The 18,460-nt window shown below is 30.9% G+C and overlaps 3 protein-coding genes across 3 annotated transcripts; 2 read left to right on the forward strand and 1 right to left on the reverse strand.

The window, feature by feature from the left end:
• Positions 1 to 2,022: 2,022 nt before the first annotated feature.
• On the reverse strand, positions 2,023 to 2,520 carry LOC108462324 (inorganic phosphate transporter 1-4-like). Its single transcript, XM_053032083.1, has one exon. It carries the CDS (start codon positions 2,518 to 2,520, stop codon positions 2,023 to 2,025), a length of 498 nt encoding a protein of 165 aa, XP_052888043.1.
• A 477-nt stretch (positions 2,521 to 2,997) lies between these two features.
• Positions 2,998 to 4,770, forward strand: LOC108461822 (glutaredoxin-C4). Its single transcript, XM_017761772.2, has 4 exons — positions 2,998 to 3,255; positions 3,529 to 3,602; positions 4,337 to 4,435; positions 4,550 to 4,770. The coding sequence occupies exons 1-4, from the start codon at positions 3,110 to 3,112 to the stop codon at positions 4,624 to 4,626; spliced, it is 396 nt and encodes a 131-aa protein (XP_017617261.1). The 5' UTR covers positions 2,998 to 3,109; the 3' UTR covers positions 4,627 to 4,770.
• A 6,147-nt stretch (positions 4,771 to 10,917) lies between these two features.
• On the forward strand, positions 10,918 to 13,212 carry LOC108461492 (50S ribosomal protein L18, chloroplastic). Its single transcript, XM_017761349.2, has 4 exons — positions 10,918 to 11,147; positions 11,237 to 11,492; positions 12,079 to 12,240; positions 12,854 to 13,212. Exons 2-4 carry the CDS (start codon positions 11,274 to 11,276, stop codon positions 13,001 to 13,003), a joined length of 531 nt encoding a protein of 176 aa, XP_017616838.1. The 5' UTR covers positions 10,918 to 11,147; positions 11,237 to 11,273; the 3' UTR covers positions 13,004 to 13,212.
• Positions 13,213 to 18,460: the final 5,248 nt, after the last annotated feature.

An 18,460-nucleotide genomic window follows, 5' to 3' on the forward strand; every position in this document is an offset into this window, starting at 1 on the left:
GAAGCCCTGTACAGGGAGATATCCAAGTAGTAATACGCGAAGGTCAGTGTAGTCGATCCCTGTAACATGGGAGACTTTAACTAATAAACTGTACTAATTGGCCCGACCAAAAATTCTAGAAAAAAATTTGTAGATGGATATATGAGTCTAGTTTCAGGGAAAAATCACGAAACTGATTTTCGAGTTGTAGAACTCAAGATATGATTTTTAAGGTGACAGTGACACAGTTAGCCAGCTGTCTGGAAAATTTTTTTTATGAACGGTGAAATTAAGTGAACGAAGTCTGTTAACCCCTCGTGTCCGACCCCGGCGACGGTCTCGGGTATGGGGTGTTACATATTCCTTTATTGTCATCTTCAATTTTTAACTCCTCCGATTTTCTTTTCCTCAAAATACTCTCACTGTTAGCCATGTCTGTCTCTTTAGTTGCCTCAATTCTCTTCCAACTCGATTTCTTTGCTGGTTTTAAAAGACTTGCGCAATTATTGTTTACCCCACATTCGTTTGCTTCCACATTAGTTATCCTGGATTTTTTGGCCCATCTCACTTCTATCCCTCTCTTGAAAAATTTGCTCAGAGATTTTCTCTATAGCACCTGTATATGAACATTGCATCTGCATCTTCTTTGAAATGGCATTAAGCTTTAAACTCTCTTTTCCAACAAAATTGACTTCTGCTTTTAATGCTAAAGAATAAGGAGGATCATCTCTAATTTTATTTTTTTCTACAGGTGTAAACGTGAGGCATTCATTGAGCCCATGCCCCATCCTTCCAAAGCCAAAATAGAAAGTTGGTAATTTTTAATATTTAAATGGGATCCAGAACTTACTTTGATTTTCTGTTAAGATGAAAATACCCCTGCGCAAGGGTTTTTTCACATTTAACTGAACTCTAAGTTGACAGAAATCACCATTAATTGTCGATCTCAGAACGCCTCCAAAAGTAATCCCAATAGCATGCATTAAATCTTTTTTTTATCAAATTCTGGTAGACATGGGCCAATCTTAATCCAATATGGGGATGAATTAAGTCAAATTTGACTCCTCTCTATCGATTTAGTCAACCGATCAAACAGCACTAAGTTTTTTTGAAACAACCAAGGCTGCCCCTCCATAATTGTCTCCAACTTTCTTCACCTTCAACACTATCAAGAATAAATTCTGCTCTGCCAATTGGATCTCAAACTTTTTCCTCGTCTTCCATATACTTTTCATCTGTGCCCTAAAACTATCTGGATTATAGGATTTTTTTTTCCATATAGGGCAAAGTAGGGTTGGCTTATCGCTGGGTACCACCATTGAGCTTTTAACTGATAACTGAATGAGTTCTTCTGCCAGAAAGGAGACCTCCTCTCCTGTAAAACCCTCTTTGCCACCACTTTCCTTCATCCCAAGCCGAAGAAAAACCTGTTCTCGCTAGGATCCTAAAGAAAACACTCTTGACTAGGGTTTTTAAGGCTGCTCGAACTTAAACTTAATTGATGATTTATATTTATACAATATTTAACAGTATTTGAATTAACATTTATTTAATAATTGAAGATATAAAGTATTTCATGTATAAGTCTTCCTAAAGCTCAAATTCAGTCCTTAATTTATCATTTGTTTTATTAATATTTAGTAAAATTAGTTTATAAATAGTTTAATAAGTATTTAAAAAATAATTTTAATGAGTGATTAAAATCAATTTTAGTTATTCAATTGATGATAAGTTTGATATATTATTTAAGGAGTAAATTATATATTATTTAAGGAGTTAATTAAAATACTATCATTTCTATTTTAATTAATTTAAAATTTTTTTATTAATTTAGTCACTGCTATTAAAAAAAGTTTGTTCAAAATGGTCACTCAATCTTTTTTTCATAAGGGAAAGATGATCGAAGATGCCACATCATCAGTTTTTCCACCTATTTTCCACGTAATTAAAGGGTTAGAAATTTAAATAAATTTAAGACATGTTTTTTATTTAATTAGTTTATTCAAGAAACATAAAAGGAATTGCATTATTTCCCCGAAATCTCTAGTAAAGATTAGATGATGATGACGACGACAATGGCCCTCCTTCTCCCTCTCCTCCATTATTTTCGTTCTCACCTGACATCTTTTCTAAAGATTTCCCTTTCGATTCAGGAACCAAGAAAGTGAAGAAGCCTTGTGCATTGATTGCACCTAATACAATAAGTGAATTCTCGACTCTAATGCCTGCAGGGTACCCTGCATCTGCCATGGCCTTATCCTTATTCTGCGCCAAATACAAGAACCCAAATGCACCAAGCTTTCCTGCGGCTGCTGATATACCATGGCAAGTGGACCTCAACCTTGCAGGGAAAATCTCATCCGGTGCCACAAATGTTGTGGCGTTGGGTCCGGAATTCGAGAAGAAGAAGGCTAATGAGTACATCACAACGAAACCGATTCGGCTGTCCTTATGAGTCCAGTGGTTGTAAGGGAAGGCCAGTGCAAGCATGAACATAGTCATGAACAAGAAGCCCATCAATTGGATGGCAAAACTTCCCATAATATGTAATATCAGTGAACCAGTAGCCTAGAATGGTGCTGCAAAGAGCAATCAGTGTTTGTTCCCTTGCAATTTTGTGAATTTCTTAGAACCAGCAGAAATAACTTCAAACCTGTTGGGCACCCACAATGACATGCTGGGATGGAATTTCATTCATGCACCTTCTCCTCTGGTCTAGGTTCTACGAGATTAAGAAACTCAAATTTGCAGAAAGAGTTGAAGAAATTTATTTGGAAAAAAACCTTTTATGTTTCTTAAATAACCTAAATAAATAAATAAAAAGTTTTAATTTTATTTAAATTCCTAACCCTTTAATTACGTGGAAAAATTGATGATGTGGCATGCCCGGTCATCTTTTCGTTAGGAGTAAACTGTTGACAATTTTCCTCGGGACTAAATTGACAAAAACAAATTTGAAGTGATCAAATTAAGAACTACACTATTTCAGGGTTACTAATGAGCTAGTTTACCCATTATTTAAGTATAGATATAGGGTGTGAGACGGCGAATGCGAGTTTAATATCTATTTTGTTGAGGCATAACACTAACAATCGCTGTTGTGAACAAACAAACGCTGACTTGAGCTTCAATGGCGGTGAAAATCTTGATAGCGTCAATCTTAGTAATTGCAGCATCTCTTTGCTGGGTATCGTCGGCTGATTCGTCTGAAGCTGCATTCGTCAAAAAGACCATCTCTGCCCACAAGATCGTCATCTTCTCAAAGTCCTATTGCCCGTACGATTTCTTCACATCAATTATGCTTTTTTTAATCAACCAAAGTGACAACAAATCAATTAATATGCTTTGTTTTTCTTCCCGATCTATACTGTTCTGACTTTTCTCTTAATTTTTTTTCTCATTGGTTTTTATTAATACTCATATTCGATATAATTTTCCTCTTTTCAAGTAATAATACACTGTTCATTGTTTTACTGAACAATTCCTATATATTTTGGTGACCGAGTTTGAAGTTTGGGCTAACAGTTATTCTCCTTTGGTACTGTGCAGGTACTGCAGGAAGGCAAAATCTGTGTTCAAGGAGTTGAAACAAGTTCCATTCGTTGTGGAGCTTGATGAGCGAGGTCTTTTGACAAATAAATTCCCATTTTTATATGCAGGCCAAATTACTGTTTAGCTACAAAGTTCGTTTTGGTTGTAAGATAAAAAAAGTTGAAAATTGGTATAATAGCAAAGCCTTATTTAAAATATATTAGCAGCTCCATATTGACTTATGGAATATCACTCCTTGGTTTTGAACTTATGGAACATCAGTCCTCAGTTTTGAACTTGAAATACTTTGTTAGCTTCAACTGAAATTTACAGTATCTGCTCCATATTTACATATGGAGCATTATTTCTCGGTTTTGAACTTGAAATACTTGAGAAGTTAAAATTGTTTACGAGCTGCAACTGAAATTTACAGTAGCTGCTCCATATTGACATATGGAACATCAGTCCTCGGTTTTGAACTTGAAATACTTAAAGTTAAAAATAGTTTACTAGCTTCTACTGAAATTTACAGTAGCAGCTCTATTTTGACATATGGAACATCATACCTCGGTTTTGAATTTTTAAATACTTGGAAGTTAAAATAGTTTACTAGCTTCAACAGAAATTTACAGTAGCAGCTCCATATTGACATATGGAGTATCAGTCCTCGGTTTTGAACTTGAAATACTTGAAGTTAAAATAGTTTGCTAGCTTCAACTGAAATTTATAGTAGCACCTCCATATTGGTATATGGAACATCATTCCTCGGTTTGAAACTTGAAATACTTGGAAGTTAAAATAGTTTCTTTTCTTTTTTATTTGACAGATGATGGATGGAATATTCAGGATGCCTTGAGTGAGATTGTTAGTAGGCGTACTGTACCACAGGTTTTCATTAATGGGAAACACATTGGGGGGTCAGACGGTAATTTCTTCTTTTCTTTACCTGCAAATTTAATCTTTCTATCTTCATGCAATTGAAATATGTTTGGAAGATAGTATCTGTAGAGGAATTACAAATTCTATTCCTAATTTCCAGATACTGTTGAAGCATATCAGAGTGGAAAATTGGCTAAGCTGTTGGGTATTGAGGTAGGGAACAAGGATGATCTCTGAGTCCATAAACAAAATTGAATGTTTGTTGCCAGGGTAAATTTTGATTTTATTGCTTTTAAGGTACTTTATTTTACTTCAACTTTGAACTGTGAACCTTATGTTCCATGCAACTTTCCGATGTCCTAAAAGCTTTCATACTTGAAATTCTGGTGTTCTTGGTGATGCTTAAGGATTAGGTAAGAAAACTTTAAGACAGAAATTTTACTATTGTAATTGGGATTCTCATTTTTTCTTTCTTCACTGAGTATATGTGTTCATTAAAAAATATGATAGGAACTGTTTAAAAAATTTAGAAGTTGGATATATGACCATTTTGCAGGTATCAGTGGGTATCAATCCAATTAGATTGATCTTTAAGACATATACCAACACTAAACAGAGCTGGTCTTGGGGTTTTGAGATGATCTGCTGGGTTTTCTGTAGTGGGGAAACATGACAGGTTGCTTGTATTGGATTAATAGTGTTCTAAATACTTTTTCTATGAGCTTGAGTTGGATACAAAGATCAATGGCCCGGTTCATCAGAAACCGCTAGGTTCAACTTTATATATTTTATTGAATATTAAGAAATCGTAAAGAATCAGGAAAAACCGGAAATTGGAACTGGAAAAAATAAGGTAGAAAACCAATAAGACCAGGTTCATTTCAAACTTGCAGCTTATTTATTATTAGGGATAAATAATTTTTAACACTTAAACTTCGCAATTAGTTCCACTTTGTTGCTTGTATTTTTTTTTTGTCTACTTTGGTTTTTGAACTTGGCAACTAGATCTATTTGGCTCCTTGAACTTGAATTCTGTCAATATTTGATCATGTGGCCATTGTTAGTAGAATACGATTGAATCAAGACAAATGGAGAACTTATCGATATAACAATACTAACAAAGGGGATTGAACTAATTGACTTAGAAACTACTAAAAATTGGTAAAACTAAAAAGTTGAGACAAAAATTGACAGTTGAACATGTTGAACTAAATAATTTTTTTTTTAACTTATTTGATTTTTATGATTTTTAATTATTTATTCAATTATTGTTGATCTGGCGGTTGAATTAGTTGAATTGGAAACCTTGGTTTGACCTATTCAACCACTGATTCGATTATTAAAACACTAAATGTGATACTCAAATATTGTACATCATTTTTTGAAAATTTATACCATAAAAATCTATATAATTTTTAATTTTTATGTAATGATGTAACATAATATTAAAGTGTTACATTTATATTTTTGAAGGACTAACCTGTTTTACTTATTCTAAGAAGTCAATTTTGTACTGATATTTAGTAGTAAAGTAGAAAAATAAAGTTTAGCTTTCATTTTGGTTGATACCAATCGTATGGGTGTGTGTTTTAATTTGTTTCAGTCTGTTCTAGTGCGTATCAATTCGTGCTGATTAGTGCAATATTTAATATTTTTAATATTTTATCTTAATTGTTTTTGTTTTTATAGTTATGTCTAAAATAAAATATAATCATAAGCAATAATTCTAAATTTAATATTTTATAGGTATGTAATTGGCATGTAATTTGTATACGAAAAATATTTGAATAATAATTATAAATTTAAAATGATACATCAAATTATATTAGTATCTGTATATATCAATACCAAAACGAATACAATATTGATTATCTTGTTTTTACGAAATAAGAGCAATATGAAGAAAGACAAATTACGAAATAAGAGAGAGGAGTTTCAGAATAAAACGAATCAGAGAACTATTTTACTTTTTAAAAAAATGATCATTTTTTAATTCAAATGGACGGGTTAATAATTTATTTGAAATTCATTTGAATTGTAAAATTTAATTAAATATGAAAAGAAAATTGAAGTTACATGAAATACGAAAATGGAAGTAAAAGATTTTGCACTTTTTTGTTGCTGAGTATTGTGAATAAAACATAAGTATAAATCCCTAAATTCTATAAAAATTTATTTTACCCATTCATTTAATATTTTTGGATCTTTTTACCTCTTAAGTTTATATTATTTGTTAAATTACTTTAAAATAGATGAAAAAGTTAATGTTTGTTAACTTTATTGATGTAATATATACGTAAATTGTCATGTGTATGTCACGTCAATAATTAATATTTATATTTATTTAATAATTTTAATTTAAAAATATTTTTTATAAATTGTTTAAATTAAAAAACAATTAATTGTTAAGGTAGCATCCATGTGGCAATCTATATATATGTCACGCTAGTAAAGTTAACAAACATTAATTTTTTCATTCATTTTAGGCTGATTTGACATATAACACAAATTTAAGTATTAAAAAGACAAAAAAATAAATAAATAGAGGACTAAATTGATTTTTTATAAAATTAAAAATTAAATAAATCATTATGCCTAAATATTAAGAAAGGTGAATAGAGTTTTTGTTTTACTCGGAACAGCTTGCAAAAATAATTTCTAAAAATTGCTTATTATTAAAAATTAATGTTAAAAATTATTTTCTAAAAGCTTATTTTGTAATGTGATAATATTTTATAAAAATTAATATTATATATAAATTTAATAATCAATAATACTTAATTAAAACTTAATTTAAATTACAAATATTGCATAAATAAGAGTGGATAGAAATAAATAAAGCTAAGCATAATTTCAACAAATACTCATATTTATATAATTAAAATATTCATATTTTACACTATAAAAATATTTATTATTACATATTTATTATTAAAATATCAATATAAATATTCCTTAATAATATATTAAGAATATTATTTAGAATTTAAAATTATTTTGTTAAAATTTATTATTAAAGTAAAATTGTAATATTAAATAATTTATTAAAATAATATAGTATATTAATTATATTAATAATTTATTATATGAAGAGATGAATAATGAAATATGTATGTTGTAGGATAATATTGAACATTAAAATATTTTTAAAATTAAATTAAAATTTATTATTAATATAAGAGTATTAGACTTGATTCAAGTTACTTTTTATATATAAAAAATTCATAAAAGAGTTCTTTTTCTAAAATTGACTTATCATTTTTAAAATGGTAAGTTAATTTATAGGAAAAAAGCTCATTTTCTATTGACCAAGCTATTTTCTATGAAACAAACATAGAAAAATGTAGAAAATATTTTTCATAAGTCATTCGCCTTGAACAAATGGACCCTAAATACATACCCAATTAAGTCCCTATCATTAATTTAAAAAAATCAATGAAGCCCTTTCGTTAACGATTTTCGTCTTCAACCACACTGATCATTAAAATCAATTGATGAACCAATCAAATGGTTACATGTGACAACTTTTGATTTAATATTATATTGTCTTATAAAAAATCATTAAGTTTATTAAAATATTAAAATTGATATAAACTTATAAAAATTATAAAAAATCATAAAACTTTTATAAAAATATAAAATTCATAAAAATTACAATAAATTATATTTTTTATAAAATTAATAAAACATATTCAAAATATTTAAAATTTTATAAAAAACTTATAAATAATATAAAATTGTAATAAATTAAGTCCTTCTTTTAACAATTTTCATCTTCAACCACGTTGACCATTTGATGCAGTCGTAAACCAATTAAAAATTTGACAAGACAAGTGCACCTATCAATTAATAGTATAACTATGGTGAGTAAAGATATTGTTCCCATGAAGACTAAAAGTACTAGTAATTACCGTCTTTCTATTATTTAGCCGACAAATTAGAGTGATTGATTAAAACTAAAATTAACTAAATTAAATAACTAAAGAACATAGAAAAGAACAAATCAGGAAAATAATTGATTAACAACCAAAAAGCGAGACAATTCTCAGGAAAGAATTCACCTAGACTTCATCTGTCATTATCAATCTAAATTACACAATTTTTTCACTTCGTATCTTGATCCATAAAAATCCCTAAATTATGATAATATCTCTTTTGATGGTAAGAGCAACTGACTCTAAGTTGATTAATTGAAATTTCTTTCTAATTAAAACCCATATTATTGCATTAACTCGATCTATGGATCCCCCTATTAGATTTGCCTTTAATTTGGTAGGTTTATATAGTCTTATTTCTAGAATTGCATGCAACTCCACTCAATTATGCTAGATCTACTATTAAATAGGGACTTTTTCTCCTCTAATTTAAGCACATCAAACATGGATTAATAATTTAGAAATTTTAAACCAAGTATTTATTGCGTAAAAATTGAAATCAAATAACATAACCCATTGTAAGGTTCATCTCCTTAGGCATTTGGAAAATTAGTTTATAATTGCAAATAAAAACATCCAGAAGGCAATATAACCACAAGAAATAAAAAGCTCATAATAAACTTCAAAGGAATCAAGAGGAGATTTTCAATCTTGATGGAAATCTGCTTCAGATTCGGCTTCAATGGTGTTTTTCGAGTCATTTTATTGAGTATTCTCTGACGACTCTCTCTTATCTTCTTATTTTTGTCATATATAGGTCACAGAATGCCCAAAAAACCTAAAAATTGTCTTTTTTCGCATGTTCAAAGTGCGATTTGCGAAACCCACACGGTCTAACACTTGGCCATGTGGCTCACATGGTTGTGTGTCCAGCCCGTGTGGAATGACCCAGCCCTTGTGGCTTCTGAAGCTTACTCCATTTCCCAATTTTTGCTCGTTTTTCGCTCCTTTTGCTCCCAAATACTCTCTTAAGTATAGAAACATGAATTTCAATGATTAGAAGCATAAAATCCACTATTTTAAATCGAATAATCATCCAAAAACACATTAAGAATGAGGTTAAAACATGTTACTTTTGGCATTTATCACCATTAAATTCAATTGACAAACTAATTAGATGATGATACGTGATAGATCCTGGTTTAATATTATATTTTCTCATAAAATTATTAAAATTGATATATACTTATAAAAATTATATAAAAAATTGTATAAACTTATAAAAATTATAAAAAATATAATTTGTTTATAAAATTACTAAAACATATTCAAAATATTTAAAATTTTATAAAACTTATAAACAATATAAAAATTCTAATAAATTGTAAAAATATAAAAATATATATAAAAAAATCATTTAAACCGTTAAAATTATAATGAACACATGGTATCAAACCAAATGTTGAAATGAGAATCCTCATATCATTAGCATAATTTTCATTTTGAATAAAATGTTCTCAATCTTCTATAAATAAAACGATAATTGTGAGACCTCAATTTTATTGATAAATTATTATATTGTTTTTAAAATTTTTATGAACTATAGTGCAATAGTTTGGACATTGAAAAGTTAAAAATTGTTAGTTAAGTATTGTATAACATAAAGTAATTTTATTACAGTTAGATACTATAAAATCAAAACTTCATTAGCATGTCGTAATGAAATATTCTAACTAAGGTTTTTAAAATCGGACCGTGGTCAAATCAATTAGGTTACTTGATCGTTGATTCGATTAAAGAAATCATTAAAAATTTAAAAATATTAAAAAAACAAAAATTTGGTTCAATTGCCTGTTCAACCCATCTGTATCGATTTTTAAGTCAACTGATTTAGTGACTTTCTCTGGACCAGTACCCTTTTCAATTCTTAGTCCAACTAATCTGATCGACCGATACAGTCTCGTATAACATTGGTTTAGGCAACTATTCCCATTATCCAATGGTTAGTATAATGTCACATTAATTTTCAAAATGAGAAACCAATAAATGAATTATGATTTTTATTATTTTATATTTTTATTAAAATTATATATTTAATTTATTAGGACTTATTATGATTTTTATAAGTTTTAAATATTGATAATTTATTACAAATTTTATTATTTTTATAATTTTTTTATAAGTTGGATAAGTTTATAAAATGTTTTAAATATTTTAATATGTTTTATTAATTTTAAGATTTATTATAATATTTATAAATATTTATGAATTTTATCAGTTTATATAAATTTTAATATATGATAAAATTAAATGAAAAGCTGTTACGTGCAGGGGCAAAGTTAGAAATTCTTGTAGGGATTAAAATTAAATTGAAATTTTTACGATAATAAAATATAATTTTACCATTTTAATAATCTATATCTTTATAAATTTTGAAAGATTAAATCTAATTTTATTATTTTTAGGAATTAAAATATAATATTATCTTTATTAATTTTAAATTTTAAAAATTTTAGGGGCCTACTATCCCTACCTGTTCCCCTAATTATGTGTTATGTGAATTGATTTTAACAGTGGCTTAGAAATAGTATATAATGTAAAATTATGATATTGGGTTGGGCTTCGGTTTTTGAGTTGAGGCGGAAGGTGATGGGACCAGCACGCAAGGGATGAGAACAGGAGATGGTGTTCAGGCAAACAAGGCCGAACTGGCCGAGGACATTCCCTTTATTTCATTCATACGCTTTATCCCTTTTCTTATCCAAATCTCGCTCCACCCAGACTTCACTCCCCTCTCACTGCAACACTCATAGCACACTATCCACACTTGCTTTCTTTGCTTTGCCTTCCAGTACAGCCTCATTTTAAAGCCTTGGAAAGCAGGTATGACGTATTGTTTCTTCTGTTTAATAATAAATGAATGATAATCATGGTTATGTTTTTTGATGATATTTGTTTAAATTGAAACGCAGACAGACAGCATTAAGGAATCTCGAATCTCAACTGGGTATGGCAATTACTGCAACGGCTATGACTATGACTGTCACTACGGGATTACAGTTTGCTGGTTCTCTCAATCATAAACAGACTTCTTTTTTAGGAGTTCCCTTGAGGCTGTCAATGTCAAACCCTCAGCCATCTTTACCCTCTGTCTTCCTCAATGTTCAAGCCAAAGCTCGCACCCGAACAGAAGATCGTGAGGCCCGCCATTCTCGCATTAGGAAGAAGGTTACGACTATTTCTTTTTAAGCATGATATTTTATTTGTTTAAAGCGAATCCTATTTCTTATATCAGTTATACTCTCATTAAGAAAATGCAAATTCCTTTTACATTTATCTCCATTTCTTAGCTTATCAAGTACTGTTTATCTTTCAAATTTACTCATTTATTAAAAATGATGTTTCCGTACATGTTTTGGGACCAAATGGGGTTAGATTATTTTGTCCATAGGATATATTAGATTAAGGAACCCTGTTATCTTAAGCTGTGGTAAAACTTTGTAAGAGCCATGCTATTTTATGTGCCAAAGAAACAAATAAGAGCTATAATATTTTCTTCTTCTTATATAGAAGAATTGATGGGAGTTAAGTGTAAACTTCATCTTTAATAAGTTAGAAAAGAGGGGGATGGGCGGATAAATGAGATTCTTTTGATCATCATCATCATCATCATCTTTCTTAATGGTCGGTTTCCTCTCCGAATGGATTTGATATTGTTATAGTGAAATCTATTGGCTTTGGTTACTATGGTTTAAGTCCCTCAAGCATACAGAGTATCCCCTATCTTACTACAGGGGGTTTCTTGCTTTTGTAGATTGAAGGGACACCAGATAGACCAAGACTGTGTGTCTTCCGTTCCAACAAGCATCTCTATGTCCAGGTCATTGATGACTCAAAGATGCACACACTAGCTTCCGCTTCAACAATGCAGAAACCGATTTGTGAGGAGTTCAACTACACATCGGGTCCTACCATTGTGAGTTCATAGATAAAATTAGTTGTCAACTGAATCATTTTCAGCTTTTTCTACCTGGCTTTCATTCATTGCTCTGGCTCTGAATGATAACTAAAGGGTTTTTGATTGGCCTGCTTGTTTTACTTAAGCATATAAATTGCTTTAATAAGCAGTTATTTATGTTTTTTGGGTGTGCTTCTTATTTCCAATTGGTCAAAAGAAATGCTAAAGGAAAAAAAGTGCTTGAGTTCTGTTGGTGAGTATTGTTCTGGATGGAAGAAAAATGGAAAGAAGTGGTATTTAAGCCTTCAACTGTCTCAAAAATTAGGCCCTTTTGGGAGTTATCAATTATTCTTGATTTTCCATTCTCTCCTACGATTACCTTCTCCCTGCAATTTTGAATTTGAGTCCATACATGTTGAGTCTGTGCTGATAGTTATTTCGTTTTGTTTATGTTTGTGTCCATAGTTGAATTTACTTCTCATCATCCTTCATTCTGTTTCAGCGTGGAGCTTGATCTATCTGTTGTACAATTTCCTTAGGCCAAATCTGCTTGATGTGTTGCTCATGGTTTATTCCATTTCCAACATGTATTTGATAAAATTGCCTAAAATTTTCAATCTTCTGGCTTCAGGAAGTGGCGAAGAAAGTTGGTGAATTCATTGCAAAATCTTGTTTGGAAATAGGGATCACAAAGGTTGCCTTTGACAGAGGTGGATATCCCTATCATGGACGTGTACAAGCCCTTGCTGATTCTGCTAGGGAGCATGGGCTTCAGTTTTAAAAGTTGTGCAGTTAGCATTCTTTTGAACTTTGTCGCTTTTCCTTGTTTCGTTTTGTAACTTTCCTTTTATTGTTTTTCCAAATCCTTTTACTAAAACAGCATGAAGAACGCTCTTTCGTATCATCTCTAGAAGTGTATTTGATGACTTTTTTGCTTCTCTCATGAGCTCATTGTTGGAACCTGAAGTTAAAAAAATACTTTAAAGAAAATTGAAGGTTCCAGTTCAACTCCTAAATTGCTGCTGTTTATTAGAACTTGGGAATAGTAATATATTTTGTATCATGTGATAAAGTTGGCACGGGGCAGCACAAACAGGACGAGGATTTGTGATATATAGGTTGCTAGAGTTGAGATGCCAACTTCAAATGATTCTTTAGAAATGAGCTATTATATAGTTTCGAGAAACTTTGCTGAGAATTGAAGGTGGGAGATATGATGGCAAAGGAGGACTAAAAGAACATTTACATGTCCTGGCAGGAGAACTAGACCCGATAGTTGTCTGTTAATGATAGTCTTAGAAGGGAAGTCTCATTTTTTGCGCAGTGTTTCAACTGAATGAAATAATCTTTAGACTGCCAACATTTTTGTCTTTTGGTCTTGGCCTGTTGGTAGAATGATGGGTTTTAATTCCAGTGATCTGCTCTATATATTCGGGCCAAAAATTCTAATCGATGTTCAACATGGTCATTAAACCAGTGGGTTAGTCTTAGTCAAATGAGTCTGCTGTAGATAAGGTGCCTATGTTTGGCGGTGTAAATCTGGATTTGGAAATAAGCTTTTTTTTTTTCTTTTTCAAAAATTTAGAAATATTTAGAAATAATTTGAAATTTTTATTATATTTTTGAATTTCTATAATCCTTAAAATATTATATAGTGTTTTTCATTTTTTTTCTTTTCAACCGATCATGGAAGCATACCGATGCATTTCACTTTTGAATAGTGTAAGGTGTAAATTGAGTTGTATAATTTGAAAAAGGATTAAATTGTTTCTAATTTAATAGTTAATAGTTTATTAATAAAAAATTTACGATATAATCAGATGTATTTTTGCTTTTTTTTTTAATAGTATATGGGTTAAATTGTTGCATTTATTTTAATAGAGTTTAAATTACTCTTAAACCTTATGGTACAAGAACTATTTGAATAGTTATTTATTTATTTTTTCATTACGTCTTAGGAAAAAGGGACCATTAGAGTTGGCAAACTAGTGGGCTTGGTTCGAGTTGTCTTTGGATTGAAATTATTTTGGGCTTAGAATATCCTGGATTTGGATTAGTCTGAGTATAGTTTTTTGTAATTCCCTTTACTCAGTTTAACGATCAGGATAAAAAATGCTACAATAATACTTTTATAACATATACACAAATTTTCTTTTAATAAAAACATCCATTTCACATTCTTAGACAAATTCCTCAAGTCATTTGCAATGTTTAAATAGATTTAGACATCATTTTGTAACATTATGAACGTAAAGGAATAGAGATTTACAACAATAAAAAACCATTTTTATACTTCACATACTTATATAATGATTTCTAAGGTTTTAAAACTTTTTTCAGAACATTTCGAAAGTAATTACACAAAACTATAGTGTTTAGGCTTCGTTCGGGGTGGTTTTGGGGCATAAAAATACAAAAATTGAGGTACACAAAATCCACAATCAGTCTTATTATTCACATTAAATGGTAGACAATTGATCAATATAATATTCTCAATATAAAAATCTTTTAAAATGATCAAGGGATAATGGCATATTTGTTCCCAATACTTGGGCAAAACTTTTTGTGTACCTAAAATTTTTAAGTCTTGAATGTGCCTCTTATACTTTGCTTTGGTCTTCCAAAAAGGTACATGAGTCTACCAACATTAAAATATAATGAACTGCTACTTTAGGTTCTCACAAAAAAGAATCGTTTATTTCAATATTCATTTATTGTTTGTTAATAACCCTAGTAATTGTATCTAGTATGCGTATTCTGATAGGAAATAAAATATTTAATTGATTTTTCATCGAATGACTATTCATCTACTGTACTTTTATGAAAATAGAGGCAAGGAAGCTCTATGGAAAAATCATGATTCAATTTGATCTTGTCTAAGGGAGAATTAGAATACAGATGTGGACTAAATAAATCAATGGATAGCCGCCTTGGTCCTGTTAAAAATACTACTGTAAACGAACACCCGACTAGAAATGATACGGATAAAAACATTCATGATAAAATTATAACCTAAACTATTAATTTCTTTTCTTTCCTCTCCTTGCTAAATAAAACTTCTTTTCTTTTTGGGAAAATCTGAATCTTTTTTTTTTTCTTTTTGAAAAAAGAATAAATGTTTCTTTTTTTTTTTATTATAAAATTGATGAACGATAATCTAATTAAGACACTTGTATTGATTTCAAGGAACAAATAAATTATCTAAATCATTTGTTGTGAGAAAACCAGAAAAAATGAGAAAAGAAACAATAGAAAGAAGAAGAAGAAGAAAAACAAAATTAAATTTTTTCTCAATCTTTAATCATTTCCCATACAACCATTTCATAATGCAATGGTTAGGAGAGTGGTTACCGTGGCTGTTACTTGATAGTCGTGCACCCTCTTATACGCATTATTTCAATAATGTGAGAAAACATAAGAAAACACACCGTTTTCCTAAGGCTCTTGAAATAGCTAAAATGCGCCGTTGCAATTAATTGGTTCATTGAACTAATACGCTGTGCATTGACAATGGTCTAAAAGCTTAGCAAACTAACAAAAAAAAAAAATTAACAGAATCAATAGAAAACATTCCTTCCATAACAAATACTTCCTCCCTTAAAGAGATCCGAATCAATAGAAAACATTCCTTCCATAACAAGTGCTTCCTCCCTTAAAGAGATCCTTCTCCTTAAGGATTTCAATTTGGGAACTTCACTTGTAAATCCCGCAGCACTTCCCAGGTAGAATTTTCAGGGAACGTATTAGCCCATTCTACCAGAACTTTAGTGATGGCATGACTCTTTCTTTTTACCAATCTCCTATTCAATAATCGAATTGGTTCCTTGGTCATGGCTCCGTCTTGGCCAACCAGTGTTTCTTGTGACTTGGTGTTTTCCTTACATGTTTCTCTAGTTGAGAAACATGGAAGGTAGGATGGATCCAGACCCTGCTGGAAACTTCAGTCTATAAGCTATATTCCCTACCTTGGGCTCAACAACATAGGGTCCTGTTAGAGTTTTTCTTAAAAAGAAAACAACAAAGGCAAGAGGAATATAGAAATAATTTTTATGGAAAATGTATATTTTGTTAAACTGAAAACTATTGTTTATATAGGAAAAAGTTCAAAAACCATTGACTAAAAATAGGCTACTAAAAAATTCATAATCTCTAAAAAATCTCTAAAAGTCAACAACAAATCAAAAATTGATAAAATTAGCTAGATTATTTTTCTATAGTAGTTGAAGCAAATCTTCAACACACCTCCTTGCTTCACTTGCTGCAAACTCCAAGTTTATCTCTAAGAAACTCAAACTTGCTTATTGCTAGCTCTTTTTGAAGCAGTAGAGAATGCTTACACTTCTCTGCAAGTTGAACCTTTATGTACGAAGCTCATGTTCCATATCCAATACCTTGCTTGGTTGGTGCAACATTTTGATCCTTCTAGCCTCTTGAACCTCTTTCATTAGTTCTTCCAAGTCCTGTCTGCCTAAAGCTCGAGACTTTTTTTTTTTCTGTAGAAGGGCCTCTTCCACTCACTGAGCTGTTGCTCTAGCATTTTCAATTTCAGCACTATTAAAAGCTCATTCGTCATCTACAAGTTTTTTAGCATCTTCCGAAGCTTGCTTCAGAAAAGTTGCTAGTATCTTCACTTCTACGTTTTTTTGAATAAACTTTCATTCTCTTTGAGTAAGTTGAACCGCCAGAGCTTCTACCATGGCAATAGTTTCCTCTACATCATCCTTATTTCTTCCAGCCATACATTATTTTAAAGATTCCAATGCATCTCTAAGCTTTTTCAAATAGACATGTTTCCCTAGTGATCTTTAACTAGGGTATCAAACTTTTCCTGAAAGTTCACCAAATTAGTGATAGTGGACTGTGGAGCCAAGGTAACTTGACATCCGAACATGTCCTCTAGATTGTTCATTATCTCTTTTGCCATTAGATAGCTCTCATGTTGCTTTTGCAAAGTACTGTTACTGCTAATCAGGATGCAGCAATGACTTATCTCATTTGAGTCCCTCCAATAGGCTCTTGCCTCGCTTTGGTTAGTGGGAGGGCATTCAACATCAAGAATGAGCTTTTTTTTGGCATCTTAGAACAATGTGTAAGTTTCATTTCCATTCATTATAGTTGTTGTTAAACTTTGGCTTGCAATGCAATATGCAAACCAGCATTGGAGCTGAACCAAATGAAGCAAAATCATTTTGTTTATTTGTAACTTGATTTCGTTACTTTGTAATCTAAATTTTAAGTTAGTAGGATTTGATCAAGATTTGAATGTGATAGCTGGTATGTCAGCTACATTTTATTTGTAATTTTAGCTAAGCTTTTGACAAGCATTTATGGGAGCAGTTATGTTAGGTAACTGTCATTTTTATTGTAACATATATACTTTATCCGGATGAAATAGAAAGTAAGAAAAACTTATTTCTTCCAAAAATTTCAGCTTTGTTGGTAGTTACTCTGCAAGTCTCAAGTCTTTGAAGTTCAAACTTCTTTCATATTTTATCCTTGTTAATTACGTTGTTGCTTGTTTTTCTATTTCCAGACAGAGCTTCATACTTCATTCGGATTATTTGCTTTTGTTTTCCTTCTCTACTGTTAAAACTCAACAAATGGTATCAAGAGCCTATCATCTTTGAGGGCCTCTGTTGTTGGTATTTTTCTTTGTGGAGAAAACTTACAGAGAAAGAAGTTGAAGTTGTTTTGTTCTTTGCAAGATGAGTTTTACACCACCACCACCACATGTTTCTTTGGAGAAAACTACCACATCTGGGTAGTGAAGATGAAGACATATCTCCAAGCACACGATTTGTGGAATGTTGTAGAGAATGATACTGAACCACCTCCATTGAAGGCCAATACCACTATTGCACAAATAAGGCAACATAGTGAAGATTGTGCCAAGAAGCATAAGGCTATGGCTTGCCTGTAAAATAGAGTATCCGATGTGATTTTTACTAGGATAATGGCATGTGACTCACCAAAGCAAGCATGGGAGAAGCTAAAGGAGGTTATGGGGTTAGAAAAGACAAGGCAGCAGCAGATGATCAACCTTAGGAGAGACTTTGAGAACTTGAAGACGAAAGAGTCAAAGACCATCAAACAGTACTCTGATAGGATAATGGCCATAGTCAACAGCATTAAGCTCATTGGTGATGATTTCAGTGAGAGCAGAGTTGTTGAAAAGGTCATTACAACTCTCCCTGAGAAATTTGAGTCAAAGATTTCTTCATTGGAGGACTCGAGGGAT

Source organism: Gossypium arboreum, chromosome 8 (assembly GCF_025698485.1).
Source record: "Gossypium arboreum isolate Shixiya-1 chromosome 8, ASM2569848v2, whole genome shotgun sequence".
Taxonomy (NCBI): Eukaryota; Viridiplantae; Streptophyta; class Magnoliopsida; order Malvales; family Malvaceae; genus Gossypium; species Gossypium arboreum.